The sequence below is a fragment of the Periplaneta americana genome, chromosome 4, assembly GCF_040183065.1.
Source record: "Periplaneta americana isolate PAMFEO1 chromosome 4, P.americana_PAMFEO1_priV1, whole genome shotgun sequence".
NCBI classification, from domain to species: Eukaryota; Metazoa; Arthropoda; class Insecta; order Blattodea; family Blattidae; genus Periplaneta; species Periplaneta americana.
In genome coordinates, this window is record NC_091120.1 from 56644907 (window position 1) to 56664212 (window position 19306).

Sequence of the window (19306 nt, forward strand, 5' to 3'; positions counted from 1 at the left end):
GTAATATTTAACACAATTTATTTTATAAATATAGTGTTAGAGTTCGCATATGGTTTCACTATAACTGGAAAGAGAATGAAAATTGTATAAAAAACCACAGCTACCGATATCTAAATTTCGATTGAGGTCAGATGTCTGTCTTTGATATTAAGCTACCCATTTCTTTGAAAGCAGATAGTGACTATTTTACAAGTTTGGAAAAATATCTCCTCCCACAAATAAACATTTCTGTTCTGTTGTCGACAGCAAAGGCATTTCTACAAATAAACATTTCTGTTCTGTTGTCGACAGCAAAGACATTTCTACTACATATTGTGTAATGGTAAAAGCTTGTAATAATCCTTTCTAGAAAAAGCGCATGTTAACAAAATGTACAGTACTTCATATTTTTTTCCTGCAGCAATAAAAAAATAGAGTGAAAGACAATCTGATAATAGGGTGATGGAAAATTGAGGCTCTAATGTACCGGTACATATGTAAAATCCCTGATGTGATCAGGGATAAAATACAGAATAAACTGTATACAGGTACTAAACATATATGACAAAATGAATAATAATAATAAAAATAATAAAAAAAAAATAATAATAATAATAATAATAATAATAATAATAATAATAATAATAATAATAATAATGTAAAAGGTATTAAAATCGGTATTATCTTATACAAATTTATGTCAACTTAAATATAGCCTATAACTAATATATAATTTTCTGAGGAGGAAAATAATATCTGTATCCAATTTATAAGGCATTCACAAGTTCTGAACACCTTTATGTGGCGAAAAAATAGTAATTTACTTCAGAACTATTTTTCACCTGTACAGCAGCTTCATACTGGGGTTGAGTATTGAGACCTCCCTGCCACAGCATTGACGTGTAGTAGAAAGATACCTCTAGTTCTGATCTGTGTTCCACAGCCATCCAATCGCGAGGTGCACTGGCCGTAACATATGTAACATATAGTGGAACTTGCACTGTTACATAACTTTCACTATTGGCTTCTACCTGTGGGAGGAAAAATACTATGAATAAAGGTACTGTACCGGTAATCAGAGAAAAATAAACATAAATAACAGGAAAAGCTGCTATATTTTATTAAAAAGATATATTAAGTTCTTCCCTGTGTTCGTTGTAAGTAATTCCGTTCACTTAAGTCCTAATATTTATTTTCACTATATGAAAAAGAATAGGAACTAATTAACAAATTTTACATCTTGATTACACAACTTTTAACACTGTATCACTTCGGAAAACGTATTATATGTCTTTCATGTGTTAAATTTTATATTACCTTGTTAACTAGACACGTGTTAAATAAAGAGAGTTACTCTGTTTTAAATATCATTTGCAGGTTCACTCAGAGACTTTCCTCAATAGGTAATAAGTTTATGCACTTCGGGATGTAAAACTGGTCAAGTTCGGATATTACTCCCATATGTACCGGATAATACTAAATTACCATTCAAAAGGCGTAAGTTACTACTCCAAAAATAACAAAGGAAAGAGAATTAATCCTTCTTATGATTAATCTAAAAATTTTACAATGGAACTCAGATAATTCTTACAAAACATCTCGAGGTGAAAAGGCTTCTCATGATAGGAAAATAAATGTAATAATCAAAGATAAGGTAATTATAACTCAAGTAGGCCTAATAATGAATATTAAAATATGAAGGGATGTACATTACATGCTCTGTTCGAGAGTAGCAAATAGAATTCTAGCTGCAACAAATAACAGTAAAGACAACTAAATAATAATAATAATAATAATAATAATAATAATAATAATAATAATAATAATAATAATAAAATAAAACCAACTATATAATAATAAAAGAAATAATTGATCATGTCACAGAAAAAATAGTGTAAACATCTTCCTTGGTATTACAGCCATTAAACAATTTTGAATTTGGACCAACTATAAAAATCAAACAACACATTAATAGCAGACTTTACTGCAGACACTCGCACGTAGGGATGTAAAAAAACAAACAATTTTGACACAAAAGCAGAAAACTTCCTCGCCGATCATTGGTACAGGTAGTAATAATAAGCATCTTGCATACTACTACAAAGATGATTCGAAAAGCACTGCACAGGTAAAGCAACGAATCCAGATACTGTACTGATTTTCACTTAAGAAAAGAAAGAAAACATTGTCTTTTTCTATGCTTTAATTTCTAATATTACTATGGGTATAATTGATATTAATTTTTCACATCATGCATTTGTAGATATTCCTGTTTATTCTGGGTTCAAAATGATATATCTTTAAACATCCTCTTTGACAATAGATACCTCTTGATTTGTAATAAACAGATGATGTTGAAAGGTTGTTCCCTTTTGGAGCTTATAAGTTTCTAAAATATTAATATGTATGGATTATTAGTCCAAAGACCAAGTTTGTTTTCTAGAGCTATTCAATGACAGTGAGTATGGTTTCACTCCATATAAAAGTACAGTAGAAGCCACGATGGTGGTAAAGGAGTATGTGGAAGAGAGTTTCGACAATGGTCATTAGGTTTGCTCCAGCAAGCAATTCAGACATGAGGGGTATGCAAATATAAGAGAATACTCTCCTATCACTTTAAGTTTATGTTTTGATATTTATGTGTTAATCTAAATGTTGTTTAACAGAAATGTATTCTTATATTAAATTGTCGCATTAAATGACATAGTACTGTACATTATAACAAATGTTATGATAAGTATTGATTAAAATGTTGAAAAAGTAATTATTTAATTATCCTATACATACATAAGCTACGCTGTATTAATACATTATTATTAAATCGCTTGTGTATTAACTGCAGGAAAATGATACTGGTATTTTAAAAATCTGGCAACCATAAGTTTGGTATAGCAAGATTCCAAAAAGTAGAATAATGAACACGTTAAGAAAGGAAAGCGAGGTAAAATGGCAAAAACTCAGGCAAAATACAGATAAAAGAGCAGAAACTAAGAAATACTTCCCCAACGTTTCCCAAAGATTAAAGCTGGAACTGCCTCTTTCTGCGAGTTTAACAAATATGCTGACAGGACATGGAAGATTAAAGGCCTATACTATCAAAGATTCCACATAACAGGGGATTCAACATTCATGTGTAAGGAAGGGCACCAAACAGTCGACCATATTCTCTTCATTTGTAGTATTGTATATATAACACTGAAAGGAACATATTAAGCTGCAGCATAAGACAAAAAGGAGGCAGTATATAAAAGTGAACTCATAACCACATATATGGTACTAAAGAGTATTGCAAATTCATAAAATCAATTAAATTTGAAAGTAATCAAACTTAGAAATAAGAAAAAAAAGATGCCTAAATCATTGGAATGTACGTAATATTTTCAAAGGAATATTAAGGCTAGGTTAGTTTAAACTTAATCAGTAAAAAGTCCATCGTTGTGGCTGAGGGGGTAGCGGTTCGATTCCTGGTCAGGACGAGTTGCCTGGGTGAGGTTTTTTCGCGGTTTTCCCTCACTCCTATGGATGAATATCAGGTAATTTTATCAGGCGATTGGAACCCTACTCATCTTCGCCACTTCCTTCCCTCCCTCATCATCCTGTTTCTGGTTTTCCAGATCCCTCTACAGGGGGCCTCCCAGAACTTCTGGCTCTCTCAACCAGCCTCCATGGAATATAGCTAAACGACATTGGATGGCTTCTGCAATGGCACCCGAGGCAGACCTACTCAGGGGAGGAGTTTCACCTCGGGCCGACAGGGGGGCCTTGGGGGAAGTTACCGAACCAGGAATGATATATGGATTTCTGTTGGCTGTAGGAACCAGTCGTTAGGGAGTCATGTGGTTGGTTTGGTGCGCGCAAAGACGTTGTAGTTATATATCTAGACACACAATTGGCGCTGGTGTCGTGTACAAATTTGAAACCTCTCGCGCAGGTTTGCACGACGCCATGTTTTGGGAGCACGAATGATTGTTTCTATAAAGCATTCGGAGTTTAGAGAATACCATTGAGCATATAGGCGTTTTCTTAGTGGATTTCCTCCTTCACTGTAATATAACTCAACTTATTTACGTATTTTCTAACGTATAATATAAAATAACAGAAGTAAATCTAAATATTGTAATTAAGCATTGTTTTAAATATAAACGCCTTATATTGCTCAAAAATAGACTTTTCAGTTTATTTCTATTTCCTATGACCGAATACATGGAATATTTTTACTTATGTTTTTTCATATACATTAGAAAATACGTAAATAATTTATTTAAATTATATTACAAAGAGAGGGATGTCCGCTAAAAATGTCTATATACCCAATGGTATTTTCCAAACACCTAATGCACTGTAATAATAATCCTCAGTGTTTTGAGAATCAGAGGCGATATGACTCTTCTACTGCAGACATTGATTGCAATTCCCTCATTCTTACATCATTCTCAATGACACAATATAGTCAAAATGTGGTTGTATTCATTGCTGGCTTAGTTGTTAAATCATTAAGAAAAATATGGTGTAATAAATCTAAATACTCAATTTATGGTACATAGCATACCAGCAGTAAACAAAATCTCTTTTATTTTTTTAACGAAAGAATATCTTGTCTTGTCATATCATCATCTGAGCAGGGGCGGCCCGTCCCTATGTGCTACAGTGCTACAGCACAGTGATAATTTTTGCTCAAATAATGTATTTGTAATACCATAGTATCTGATATATCATTTAACAATTTCCCATGGTTATATTCATGACGCATTATCGAGTGTTTAGTCTTGGCTCTTCGCTCTTTGGTGCCTCAGGGGGGGTTCGTTGTGCTACTCTGACTTCATATGAAAATATAGTCATTTATGCGCATGTGCGAAGCTGAAATCACTGCTCTGATTGGCTATTTTTACGCGGGAAAGTGCTGTAGTCAGCTTCAGCACAACACAGCTTGGAGAATGCTTGTTTGTGGAAGAACTCGGAACTATTTACAATGTATTTGGTAATTCAAATATCGGACTGCTGCTGCCATCTACCTGTAGGCCTATGAGGTTCCTCCTGAATCAGCTAGCAAGCGACGGAAAATGGAATCCTAGAAAACTGAAGCCAAGGAAGTATGTGACTGTATAATTCAGAAAACTACTCACCGTTTTCAGTCTTTAAGCCACCTAGACGCAACAAAATTGTTAAACAGCAAAATTTTTGAGAATTTTTCGTATAATTTTCGTGAACGCGAACTTGAAGTTGCTGTCAACAGCTATACTATGCCATATAGGCCTACTGAACAAAAGAGTGTTAAAGACACAACTTGGAGTTCAATACGGAAAACCCGACTTCCAAAATATATATGTCTAATTGTTACAATACATAGTCTCCTACAATTTACAGGATCCATTCCGTGAAGTAACGAAGTTGTTAAATATTTTGGTTACAACACCAATGGCCATTGCTGAGCCAGAAAGATGTTTTTCTTGCTTGAAACGCATAAAAACGGTTTTTAAAGATCACTATGTCCCAGGATCGTCTCACTGCTCTTGCAATACTGTCAATAGAAAAGAGTATGAAGTCCAAGATGGAAGGGCTTAACACCAGGGTAATTGACAAGTTCTGCAGTAGGAAGGAATGCCGTATGGACTTCATATTTCGTCACTAGGCGAGTCTCAAATTAAGATAAATACATATAAGTGTACATAGTAGGCAGATAAAGAGATTGTAGCACACTCATTATTTTGACCACCAGCCGCTACTGCATCTGAGATTATAGAAATATGCCGCTTAAGTGAAAGAACGATTATACAGATGTTGACAGTTCAATGGCATATTACCACCTACTCTTACATCGTGTGAGAACAATGTGCTCTAGAAGTAGAACACTTGTACAATCTTTCTACACTTATAGGAACATATTTTAGAAAATGGATCCCAGATTCCTCCCGAGAATCATATTTTAAACTTGTTAAACTGACCATAAAAGTACATAAAGATCTACTGACGTAGCTCAGTGGGCTAAGGACTGTCTGTCCGGAGTCGCGCTCGGTCGGGGGTTTGATTCCCGCTGATTTCCTGGTTGGGTTTTTTCTTATATCCCCAACCGTAAGGTGAATGTCAGGTAATCTATGGCGGATCCTTGGCCTTGTCTCGCCAAATATCATCTCGCTATCATCGATACCATCGATGCTAAATAGTCTAGTAGTTGATACAGCGTCATTAAATAACCAAATAAAAGAAAGTACTACATAAAGAGCAGATGTTAGCACACAGCTTAAGGTTACCAGTACAACACGACTTTACATAAAAATGTTGTAAGACAATATTTAACGGAGTCAATAATAATAATAATAATAATAATAATAATAATAATAATAATAATAATAATAATGATAATAATAATAATAATAATAATAATAATAATAAAATAATAATAATAGTAGTAGTAATAATAATAATAATAATAATAATAATAATAATAATAATAATAATAATAATAATAATAATAATGCATCAATAGGTAAGATGTTCTGTACACGAGGCTTGAGTTCTATTATATGACTAATTCATGCATGTGACGTTTATTTCATACTACAGCCGTGATAGTAAGCTATTGCACGGTAGGCCTACTTATATTTCTAACTAAAACATTAGGTACCGGTACGGATTTCTATTTTACAGGTGCAGGCCTATATTATGTGATATGGAAGCGAATAAATAATAATTGTTCATTTCTCGTCCACATCAAAGCAAACGTGTTTACAATGTAGGCCTAATGTAACGTCTTTCACAGGCAGTGTTTTGTTAATAATAGTTAATACTAATAATTTTCTTTTCATCTGAACTATTACTACAATATGCATTTGTATTTCTGTTCGCTCTATATGTTGTCAAATAACTATATAACATATTTAGTTACGGTTTAAAATTATTACAGTTTTCTTTCGTTTCATATCAAACTAACGGTAACTGAGCTTGATTATGTCTTTAACGTGGTCGCTTTAAATGTTAATAAGATTTTTTTTTTTTTTTTCATTTATCCATTCAAATTGATTTATAAGAGACACCAAACATATATTAAACATTCAGCATTGTATAGTGCAGCCGTCTGCTAGCCGGTGCTTCTCCCAAAGCATGGCGGCGGACGCAAGCTTCAATTTGTCCCTACTCTAAACTTCTGCGCAGCCTGGGCTGTAGGGGCTCGGATGCGCGTAGGGGATCTATGGCACGCAACTTATTCCATATTGAGGGTTAGCACAATAGATCTCAACAGGTCGCAGTGCTGGGTCATCCATGTCCCCCTCACTTAAATTCCATTCCATTCCATAACCAGTAAAAAATATGTAAGTTAAATATTATATTAACTAGCTGCATAAATATTAGATAATATGATTGAAGATTTTATTAATATAATTAGAATTTTGTAAATATTCAGTATTACGCGTATTTGTATTATTTCTAACAATTCTCACATTAGACTTGTAGAAAAAACCTATGACAATAATTGTTAAAATCATCTGTGTACAATATGTAAACCAAAACATCTAGTGCTACACTTAGTAATGGAACACACACATACACAGAAGCATGTGCACACACAAAACTGAACTTCCTGCTCTTACATATGCATATTGCTTTTTTTGTTATTAAACACCAGCATCTAAAATCTGAAACTTGGAAAAGATACGGCCTTTATTCATGTTTAATGAGGGTAGTGCTAGAGTCACAATTTTACCACCTTAATATTAAAAATGTTCTACCACTTATAAACAGTCATTTATATAGTGGGAAAGAGAAAAATTCCATATATTTTCTGACATTTCAACCCACATCAATTAAGCCAAATAAAAATAATACTGACCTGAAACTCAGATGTTACTTTTCCTCCACAGTTGTCTACAAGTTGACTCATATGAAACCAGGCATCAAAAGTCCATAAACAAGTGTTGAGGTTTAGATGTTTGTATAACTTCACTGTATCATTTCCTCTCATATTACTTGAAAGCTGATAAGGTCGCGAAAACCCTTTTTCATTAGGAGGAGGTTTCAAGACCTCCTCATTAATTAAAAATGCACTATTGTTATGGAGGTTTGAGCAAAGATGTTGCGCTGTATGTCTCCTATCAAGGAGCAAAATTCGAGGATTTCTCAAAGGCAGCGTGGATACTAGAGGGACCATTCCATCAGAATGAGGTATTTCTAAATGAACGTGGATTGTGTTTTTATGATTCACGTCTTGCGCGGACGAGGAGTCAATGTATCTCAATATTGCAACAAATGAATGTTCTTGCAAATAATCACCATTGCTTTGCCTATCATTACCAGAACAAATTGCTTCACGTTCACTTCCGATAGTAACATGTTTACTTTTGAGAGGTATTCCCATTATTTTTCTCTCATGGTCACTCTTTACGAATGGCGTTGTCACGCATTTTAATCTGAATTTTCTTGAATAAAATAATGGATCTAATACTTTTGAATAAACATTCCCGTAAATGGTAGAGTCTCTGATTGGCCTAAATGCTGAATATGATCTTCTGTTTAGAGATGGCACAGCAACTTCCCACGAATAGGCAATGTTGGATTCTTCAATTCCTCCGGATTTACACAGACTGCCTGTTGTACTGAAGTGGGGATGTCTGGCATTGCAGGAACTAATACACACTAAAGGATATCCCGGACTTGGGTCTGAAACTTGGGATACAGACTTCACGTTATCATACTCTAGCAAAGACACAATTATTGGCTGTGATGGTAATACTTTCATTGCTTCTCCACTAATTCCACGGTTCACTTTTATTGTTATGGACGACAGTTCTCCGAGTTCAACACCTGTGAGTTCTTTCGGGGACAGAACTAGAGAGAAAGTCTGTGTCTGAGTTCTTGTTGGCCTGTGGATCACTCTGACTCTAATGGGCAGAGTTTTAGTTCCTGGACTGAATACTAACATTTGGGACAGTGGTTCATAGTCAACCCCTGCTGATGCACTATGATCACATGTTGACACTCTCACTCGGGCTTCTTGAGAGACATCACCGGACCTCACTACCTGCAACATGATAAACTGATGAATTTTGTTCCCACTAAACTAGAACATAAATCTTACTCTAATTTTAAACTCATTTAATTAAAATACAATACACACCCCTAAATCTTAGGCTCTTTTGTGTGCTTATGTAGGCTTAAATATATGTGTTTGTCAAGAGTGGAGAAGGAAAATCTAGTTTGGAAGAAGTTACAGGAGTCAGAGAGGATGCTGTTAGGGGAGCTGTACCACAGGCTGAGGGAATCACTAGGGAGGGTAGTCCGAGGGGCTCAAGTGGATGTATAGCAAGAAGGAGCGGCTTTGGAGCAACTAATGAGGTCAGCGCAAGTGAAGTTCTGGTGACAGAGTCTGGTGGAAGTTCGTGGTGCTTGAGAGGAAGTGAAACGTCTACTGTAAGGAGAAGCGTTGCTGGATCAAACGATGAGGTTGATGCAGGCGACGAACATTTGCTCAGAGGTAAAATAACACATAGGAACTTTAATAGAAATAGATATGAACAATCTAATTCGAATAAGGATATAGTTACTGAACGAATTTACTCGCTAAGAGATAGGCAGCAACAACGAATAAACTTTCCTGCTATTAGAAAAATTAATAATTAACTAAGTAAGAATGGTAGACATATTTCAAAAATAAGATTTATTAGCGTCGAAGTTTTAATAAATAAAATTGAAAATAATGCTTTTATGAATTTATTAAGTAATAACGGCGTAAATTATTATAGCTGATAAGAAGTGATAAAAAGATTAAGACGTTATAAATTGGTAAATATTTTTCTTTAAATTTGACAGGATGGTACTAAGTTATAAATTTATTAGAAACATAATAGCAATGAATGTAAATGAGTGCATGCGATTGAAATGATTAAAGTGGAATTAATGTTATCATGTAATTAGATTGACAAATAATGTGTTTAAACAAGTAAGCTTACAGCTGTATTGAGGCTACGTCGAGGATTTTGCTGACAAGTGTAAGCACGAGGTTAGACACTGCCCTACATATAGACATAGAATGTACTGATTCAGCTATTCTGTTTGTTCTCATATTGTCGGCATCTGCTAACCTCTATGCGATATTTATTACATGAAATAGTTAAGTACTGTGTAAACGAGGAACTGTAATTTAAATATAAATATGACTGTTGTAAAAGATAATTAGATGAATATAGCAGCAGGGACGATTTATATACACTTGGTTATTTAAAAAAAAAAGAGAATTTCAAACTTAGCATGTAAACAAGTTTTGAATGTTTAAAATAAATGCGATAGGGTGAAAACTTGCACTAAAACCAGTAAGTTAAACCAACATAAGTTGAATAGTTAGGATGATACAAAATTTGTTATTAAATTGTGTAAATATTGTGTATTATCACTATTTGTGAATGTATCAGTTTTAAGATTAAGTTTATGTACTTTTGAACTATTAATAAATAATACCAATACCAATATATGTATTTGTGTATACATATTTGTGTCCAATTTGTACAACCTTAATGCTAAGTGATTGTTTTAACTGTTCACAGCTGACAAGTAAACATTCTCATGGGGACAGATAAAAAGTTAATTTTTTTTCTTTCACCATGTTAATAATGTCAAAACAAGTGCTTATACAAATTTTGGCCACTCGATCGCAATTACGAGGCCATTCAGAAAGTAATTTTTCCTGGGGCCATTTACAGAAAGAAAACACAATTTCATGGAAAGATTTTATTGAAACAGATACAGCAATTGTTGCGCTATTTTTTCAACATATTCCCCACTGAAATTGAGACATATGTCATACTGTGGGATCAACAGAGAGGTGCAGACAGCTGTCACACACTGGTTCCAATCTCAGACGGCAGACTTCTACGACACAGGGATGCAAAAACTGATCCCATGATATAACAAATGTCTCAATTCCAGTGGGGAATGTGTTGAAAAAGTCCCGCATCATGGCATCATAGTCTTAGGCATCCTGCCTATGACTCACATTATAGAATGCACACTGGTTCGAGTTCTCATGGAGGAAGAAATTTTCTCATGAAATTTCGGCCAGTGTATGGGACTAGTGCCCACCCAGCGTCGTGACGCACTTGGATAGCTACGATAGGTAGCAAAATTCGGTTGCGAAGGCCAGCTATAATGGCTGGGGGAATCGTTGTGCTAACCATACAATACCTCCATTCTGGTTGGATGATCGTGCACCTTTACTTCAGCATGTGAACGTGAGCCCAGCAGCCAGCTGCTCGGTCTGGACCCTTCAAGGGCTGTGGCGCCACAGATTATTATTAATATGTTGAAAATTAGAGCAACAATTGTTGTATCTGTTTCAATAAATCTTTCCATGAAATTGTGCTTTCTTTCTGTAAACGGCCCTAGGGAAAATCGCTTTCTGGACGGTCTCGTAATTGCCCTCGAGTGGACAAAATTTGTATAAGCATTAGTTTTGATATTATTAACAAGGTGGAATAAAAAAAATAACTTTTTTATCTGCTCCCATGAGAATGTTTGCTTGTGAGATGAAGTAAAAAATAATGACTCTCTCGTAACTTCTACACATTTCTGACATCTACAAAGTATATTTCTTATTACACAATACCACTGAATCATTTTTTTTAGAAATCCCGTAAGTCAAATTTTAACAGAATTAAGTTTACTGCTAATTTCTATTCTATACCATTTTGTAGAAAAATATCACCAGTCAAATGATACCGTATTTCTGTTGTGACATGTGCCGTTGAAAAATTAGGTTTCGTGGAGAAGGCCCGTAAGTCAGTGACAAGGCTGACACAGAATGAACAAAACTATAGCATAAGCTATTGTGTTTAGTAAATTAATTATTTTGTGTCTGAATTTTGGATTTGTTAAAATAATGTTTTTGTTTTTTGTGTAATATATTATTGTATTAGATTATTTCATGCAGAACTTTATTATTTATGTCCTTAGAGACATTTACTACAGGTTAGAATAAAATTTGTTCACATGAAGCAAAAATTCTTTGGTCAGCGGGAAAAGGCACATAAGTCAAATTAATTAATTTTTCAGGAGAGGCTTTTTTTAATTTACTCTTAACTGAATATAAGTATAATAATGAAATTCATGTATTCAAATTACACATGTAAGGTCAATTAAACAGTGTTCATGGGTTAGATGAGAAACATACAATATATATATATATCACAGTTGTATGAACACTTTCGAAAATAAAATAAATTATTAAAATTAATAAACTTCAGACATGTTTCGGAGACTGCCTCTTCATCCTCAGTGACTCTACCACGACGGCTGGTTCAGGTGATCGACTGTGATGTAGCGTGGCTTAAAGGAGACTGCGGTCGATCACCTGAACCAGCCGTCGTGGCAGAGTCACTGAGGATGGAGAGGCAGTCTCCGAAACATGTCTGAATTTTATTAATTTTAATAATTTATTTTATTTTCAAAAGTGTTCATACAACTGTGATATATATTGTATGTTTCTCAAATTCATGTATGTTGGTCAAAGTATGACCCTTTTCAATTTAACATACGAGAAATTTTATTATTTAAAAAATTAGAAAAAATACATGACGTATGTGATTAGGTACAACAGAAAAATCGATTTTTTGACTTATGTGCCTTTTCCCGCTGACCAAAGAATTATGAAGTCATCTTCTAAATACTCGTTTTGAGAATCAAATTGGTATTATTTTTTAACCAAATTTTCAATTACTTCATGAAATAAAGAGATTGTTTTGTTAAATCTTCACCAGATTTTGAGGAACCTCAAACATTTTCAAACATGAATATTGAGTCATATTCCATTTAAAAAATATTCTTCTGCATATAGAAATATTCGTTATGTTTTTTTCAACATTTCCCATTTCAAATATTCCAATTCTTAACTCATGCATTTCTTTTAAACAGTTTTTTGTGTTTCCCCAAAACTTTGTATTTCGTGACTTAAGGGATTTCTAAAAAAAATCGATTCAATTGCTGTCTTGTTACAGAATGAATTCTTCTACATATGTTTTCCTGCAGCTTTTACAGAGTACAGGGATTTGATCTGTACCGATACAATTTCTCTTTAATACTATGCTTCCCAAAAGGCAAAAATTCGGAGATCAAGATTACAACAAAATTTTGTTTATTAATCTGTTATCAAACCCATCTCCTATTTCCCATAGCGGCCATAGCTGTATTATGACTCTGTGTGTCTTAGGCTGTGTACACTGGCTAAAATCAAGATCTGAGATAAAATTTAGATACCAGAGGAAAAACAACACAATTGGACTCAACCAGTCCATATGGAAGAGAGTTAAATTTCTTGCTGGATCTGTCAATCATTATAAGATAGATCTTCTTTTGTGGTGATCGTGTAATCAAATGGATATTTTTCGGTTTACTGTACCGGTACAATAGCGAGTGTTAATATTCCTTGCTAGCTCTGCCCGAATAGTGCAAAGAAAATTTTTAGAGAAAGTTCTTAGTTGTCCCGAAGTGCATACCGGTACCAGTAATCTTGTTAGAACACTGAGAAAAATAAATAACACTTCGTGTAGAATGTTTTTAAATAAGGCAAGGAATTTAATTTTATTCCTAATGTAAAAACCATCAATGGTAATGATAAATGGCTTTCCAAAAGATTCCTTTGCGATAACCTTGCGGGCCAGACAATGGAAACCAGTAGCACAGCATTGGGCAGGGCAGTTAAAAGTTCATCTTAAAGGTAAGGTTTTTGCAACAGCATAATATTAAAAAAACACTGATTAAACAAATTGAAATAAGTTAATAATCTTAGTCACGTTCATAATAAGATAAAATATTTATGTTTGTCTTGTATATACTGACTGGTACATGAATTTTAATATGCATGTTTATGGTGCTAGAAGAAGGAGAAATAAATAAATTAAAAATTCATTAATGATCCTCTTTTAAAAAATTCATGATAAGAAAGCCAACTAATGAAAAGTACTGGTAGATAATTTTTATTCATAGTCCTTTAGTATTTCAACTTAATGAACACAGGAAAAATGAGTGTTTGTTGGTTAATGATATATGAATTAATTTATAATAATAATCTGAGGTATGACAGCTCATGAAGAACCATGACCGACCAGCCGACTGCTGTCCTCACATTCACATGCCGAGTGGACGATCATCCAACCAGAATGGAAGTATCGTGTGGTTAGCACGATGATCCCTCCAGCCGTTATAGCTGGCTTGAATTAATTTATATCATCGTATATTTGATCCTATAACGACACTGAAAGACATACATAGTGGATTTGAATAAAATTATAAATACGTACCAGTAACTAATATGTTTATTATTTATTAAATAAAACTATTGCGTGAAATATATTTAATTTTGTACGTCAAGGAATCTAAAAACATCATATCTACATAAGTGTTAAAATTGATTATCTGAAGCATCCAAAAAATATTGACTTAACTAATAATAAATTTCGGACAGAAGATTTGTTATTTATTTAAATTACAGAGTGATTTATATAGAACTGACACATTTCTTTCATTAATTGTTTCAAAACGAATTGTGCTACCGACAACTTATTATACCTAAAATGTAGATGAATTTTGGGAGATTATTTACCTCTATAGCAAATGTTGAAAATGTCCTCCATCCTGCATAAGGCACAACTCAACACGTCGTTCCATGTTACTGGCCACTCGTTGGAGGACTCTGTTGTTAGCTTGAATCTCCTGTGTGATGATATGCTTCAGATCGTCCAATGTCTGCGGACGTGTGGCGTAAACCCTGTCTTTTAAGTAACCCCCATAGAAAGAAGTCCGGTGTTGTCAAATCCGGAGATCTCGGTGGGCACAGGTTCCTGGAAATTATTCGGTCGTCACATAACCGGCTAAATGGAACCATGCTTCATCTGTGAACCATGTGATAGACAATATGGCAGGATTTTGCACAATGAACGTCTGAAACCAACGACAATAATTCAATCTTTTATCCTTATCTGGTTCCTGTAGCTGATGAACAACCGTAACCCTATGTGGTTTTAGGCTCTCTGACACATTGAGTAGGTGTACTCTGTCTCCTGCGACAAACGTCTTAATGACTGCTCTTACATCAACAACAACCGTAGGAAGCCTAGATGAACGATGCTTGCCCTTTTCTCTCACCAGAGATCCAGTTGTTTCCAATTTGTTTACCAGTCCCAGTATTGTGTTTCTTTTGGGAGGATTGCGAACACCAAATTCTCTCTGGTATGCCCTTTGAGTAGCTGTGGCCACCGAGATCTCCGGATTTGACAACGCCGGACTTCTTTCTATGGGGTTACTTAAAAGACAGGGTTTACGCCACACGTCCCCAGACATTGGACGATCTGAAGCACAACATCACACAGGAGATTCAAGCTAACAACAGAGTCCTCCAACGAGTGGCCAGTAACATGGAACGACGTGTTGAGTTGTGCCTTATGCAGGATGGAGGACATTTTCAACATTTGCTATAGAAGTAAATAATCTCCCAAAATTCATCTACATTTTAGGTATAAGTTGTCGCTAGCACAATTCGTTTTGAAACAATTAATGAAAGAAATGTGTCAGTTCTATATAAATCAACCACCGGCGTGGCTCAGTCGGTTAAGGCGCTTGCCTGCTAGTCTGAAGTTGCGCTCGGGCGCAGGTTCGATCCCCGCTTGGGCAGATTACCTGGTTGGGTTTTTTCCGAGGTTTTCCCCAACCGTAAGGTGAATGCCAAGTAATCTATGGCGAATCCTCGGCCTCATCTCGCCAAATACCATCTCGCTATCACCAATCTCATCGACGCTAAATAACCTCGTAGTTGATACAGCGTCGTTAAATAACCAACTAAAAAAAATTTATAAATCACTCTGTACTTTAAATTTGTGAGATTTTCCTTGTTAAAATATGGAAAGAATGTAAAAATGTTATTAATGAAATGGACATGGTATTGAGAAAGTTCTTTTGGTGAGTCTCAGCAACGTGCAACACTAATCATCATAGTATGACCTACTACTGGAAAGTTCCTGTGTCCCAATTATACCAGGTATCTTTGATAACACATGTAACACATCTTTCCATGATGAACTAGAGAAAAATTCAGATAATTCTTTCAAACCAACCTACATTTACGGTGATGGTAGAAGTTGCATCTCCAGTTTTTATAGCCACTGGCTCTGATACTATAATCTCTTCTCGATCAAATTGAACTTTTGGCGTGTCCTCAAAGTCAACAATCTTCAGTGTTACAACAGTATTTTCTCCCAGTGCAACACCAGCAATTCCATGAAAATTTTCTAATCTGAGTTCCAATTCTTCTTCAGCTTCATAGACTTCATCATCGATGATGGTGACCTGACACTCAACCATTGTAACTTTCGGAGAAAATATCAGTATAGAGTCCGCAGAGTTCCTTGGTCTGTCCACAAAGTCTTTCCCTGCTGTTGCAGTGCGCTGCATTGTGTAGCAAAGCACTTGAGCTTCTGTTGATAGATCACCCCAACGTTGCACAGGAATTCGTATGAAGCTACAATTTTCCTGCACAATGATTACATGTTGATTTGTTCCAAATTGCAACATATATTCTACCTTCTTAATATCTGACCCTTCGCTTTCTGGAAAGTTTGTGGAATCTTCTTGTGGATTTATTTTAAGATGGATGTTGTTTGTAAGCTCATATTGTCCCACAGTTGCCAGAATCTCAAACATATCCTGAGGATTTCCATCATCTTTGTTATGTTCATATTGAACCACACATTCCTTAAGGTCCTGCAGTGAAAATTCAACCCCTAAAACATTAAACACTTTGAAATATACAATTGCAACAAATTCCATACTGGATATTGCACTTTAAATTTGATGATTCTTTCTTATTATGTACATTATGCTACCAATCATAAATAACACAAAGACTGTGAAAAATATATGTTACCGGTAACTTATAGAAAAGTATTTTATGTATATTCCTGATTGTAAGCCATTTAATCTTGTAATTTATTTAAGAATGATCATCTAAATAGTTATGAATAATTCAAATTCTAATTAAAATTATCATATACGTCTACTGATGGTATTAACTAACTCTTTTTATTTGTGAAAACCTTGTTTATAGAAACAAATTAAATAACATTTGGTAATTTTGTATACCAGTACTTAAATTGCAGCTTATATTGAAATTATATTGAATGTTATTTTGAGAAAAATAAGTAAACAACTAAGGAACGAGGCATTATTGTAGTTATAAAATTATTTTCATTGTTTACATAATTATCAAGGACTTCTATAGCTTGAAAATTATCGTAAATGTAGGAGTTATGTTGCTTAAATTAGGTTAGGTAGCAGAAGTCTGCATTGATGATTTTAGTCAGGTAAAGTGATACCCAGTTGGGTCAGGACACTACTAAGTCAGGTCTGTACTTGACTGAGTATGTACCTGCCTGAATCTGTCTGAATTCTATCCGACACCCTACTTCAAATTTGATTCATGCAGTGTTGCATTTTGCTAGCATAGTATGTGTCTGCTGAAAATTTATTTTTATTTTGCTGCATTATGATTGTGTTAATTTAATACTCTTTCCCTCACATATAATGTTTTAAATATTTTATTAACAATTCTCAAAAGAAAAATTATAAATGTGATACCGGTATAATTCTAATTACAGCAATACAAAATAACTCTCTGCATTTTGTGACCAACTTCAATCTGGGCAGCCAACTTCACCCTAGTTTATGGTAGTATTTTAGATTATTTCCCATCTTTCTATATATCCTACCTAAGAAGAAATTTCGAATAGGGGTCATTTTAAACTACACATTTGTATTTTCCAACTTGGAATTGTAGCGCAGTACCTGCTTACTTTTAACTCACATAGCAAATAGTTTTATTTTTGTTTGCTAAAACATAGAACTGATCCCAAATTTTGCTTTTTATTCGTGAACTGGGGTTGGGTATGCCAATTAGTTGTCCAGTTTTAAGTCTATTTTGAAGTTCAAAAGGCTAAACATGGTCACAATATTGTCGAAAAATAACTATGTAGTTCTAAGAGGGTGGAACCACGATGGAGTCCTGTATGTAGATCCGGTAGACCCAACAGGTCCCTACTGATCCAAACCTACTGCAACACGAACAATACGTGATGTCAAAGCATGTCTGTATTCTCATGCTGCTTGCATCATTCCTTTGCTAGCAGACCCAACTAAACCTGGTCAACACAGACTTCTGTTAGGTAAGTAGGCCTACCATGATGAAATAATTACCAGTGACATTTAACGTAATTCATCCTTTTATAAAATATTATATGTGAATGGTCAGAATACAAATCACATAACATTATTATTATTATTATTATTATTATTATTGTTATTATTATTATTATTATTATTATTATTATTATTATTATTATTATTATTTTCCCTCCATTTCTGCTGAGATGCAGTGTATTGTATGTTTAAATTTATTATAATGTATTACGCTATAAGATTATTTTTAGTTTATAACTGAATATCACATAAATGATTGATTAAATGGCAAACTTACTAGTGTTAATTATATAAGCACGTGTAGCTTACAGCTATTTCGGTGTCCCTACTGAACACCATCATCAGAGCCAACTCAGTATTCAGTATACACCGAAACAGCTGTAATCAATCATTTATATTTAAGTATATACATCTTCATTACACAACTTTTAACACTATATCACTTCGGAATATGTTTTATATGACTTTCTTGTGTTAAATTCTATCGTACCGGTACCTGGTTTACATGTTTCGAGATTCAAGATGGAATATCACATGTTTCACTGAATCCACATTTTATTATAAAACATTAGATATGTGGATGTTACACACAGAAACTTTACTCATAATGCTACAAAAATATAATATATAAAATAAATAACGTATTATATGAAAGAGAATACCGGTACTATTTTTGATGGTGAAAATAGGCCATACTTACCTCCTTCTAAATTCAGTGAAGATTTCTTTGAACAAGAAAGTATTAGAGTTCCACTTTGCGGCATTTCTGTTATGACAAAACGCACGTCTGGATTCTCATTATCAGTCCCATTAATTTCAAAATACTGCATCATTATATTAGTCGGTTTAGTCTGTAAAAAAAAAAAACCTTCAAATATAACATTCTAGTTTAGTAAGCTTACTTGCATAGCACTGATTCATATACAAAACAAAACAAAATAAAGTATCAACACTATTGCACGCAAATTTTATTCAATTATTGTATTACATCTACAATTTATTATGCTCTCGACTACAGACAGAGGTGTATTTCAGGCCTGGAAGGCCACAATACTATTTTTCGAGGCTGGGCAACACCAGAGTACTTAACTTACCATGTCAA

At 34.2% G+C, this 19306-nt stretch overlaps 1 protein-coding gene across 3 annotated transcripts in view; it reads right to left on the reverse strand.

Moving 5' to 3' along the window:
• The window catches only part of LOC138697819 (extracellular matrix organizing protein FRAS1-like), an 89844-nt gene that overhangs the window by 20511 nt on the left and 50027 nt on the right, over positions 1-19306 (reverse strand). For all 3 annotated transcript variants that reach the window (XM_069823350.1, XM_069823351.1, XM_069823352.1), the window contains 4 exons: positions 18905-19055; positions 16068-16733; positions 7805-8988; positions 822-1010 (listed from right to left, as the gene is read on the reverse strand). In XM_069823350.1, the coding sequence (XP_069679451.1) occupies positions 822-1010; positions 7805-8988; positions 16068-16733; positions 18905-19055 (2190 nt within the window). The remainder of the gene's footprint in view (positions 1-821; positions 1011-7804; positions 8989-16067; positions 16734-18904; positions 19056-19306) is intronic.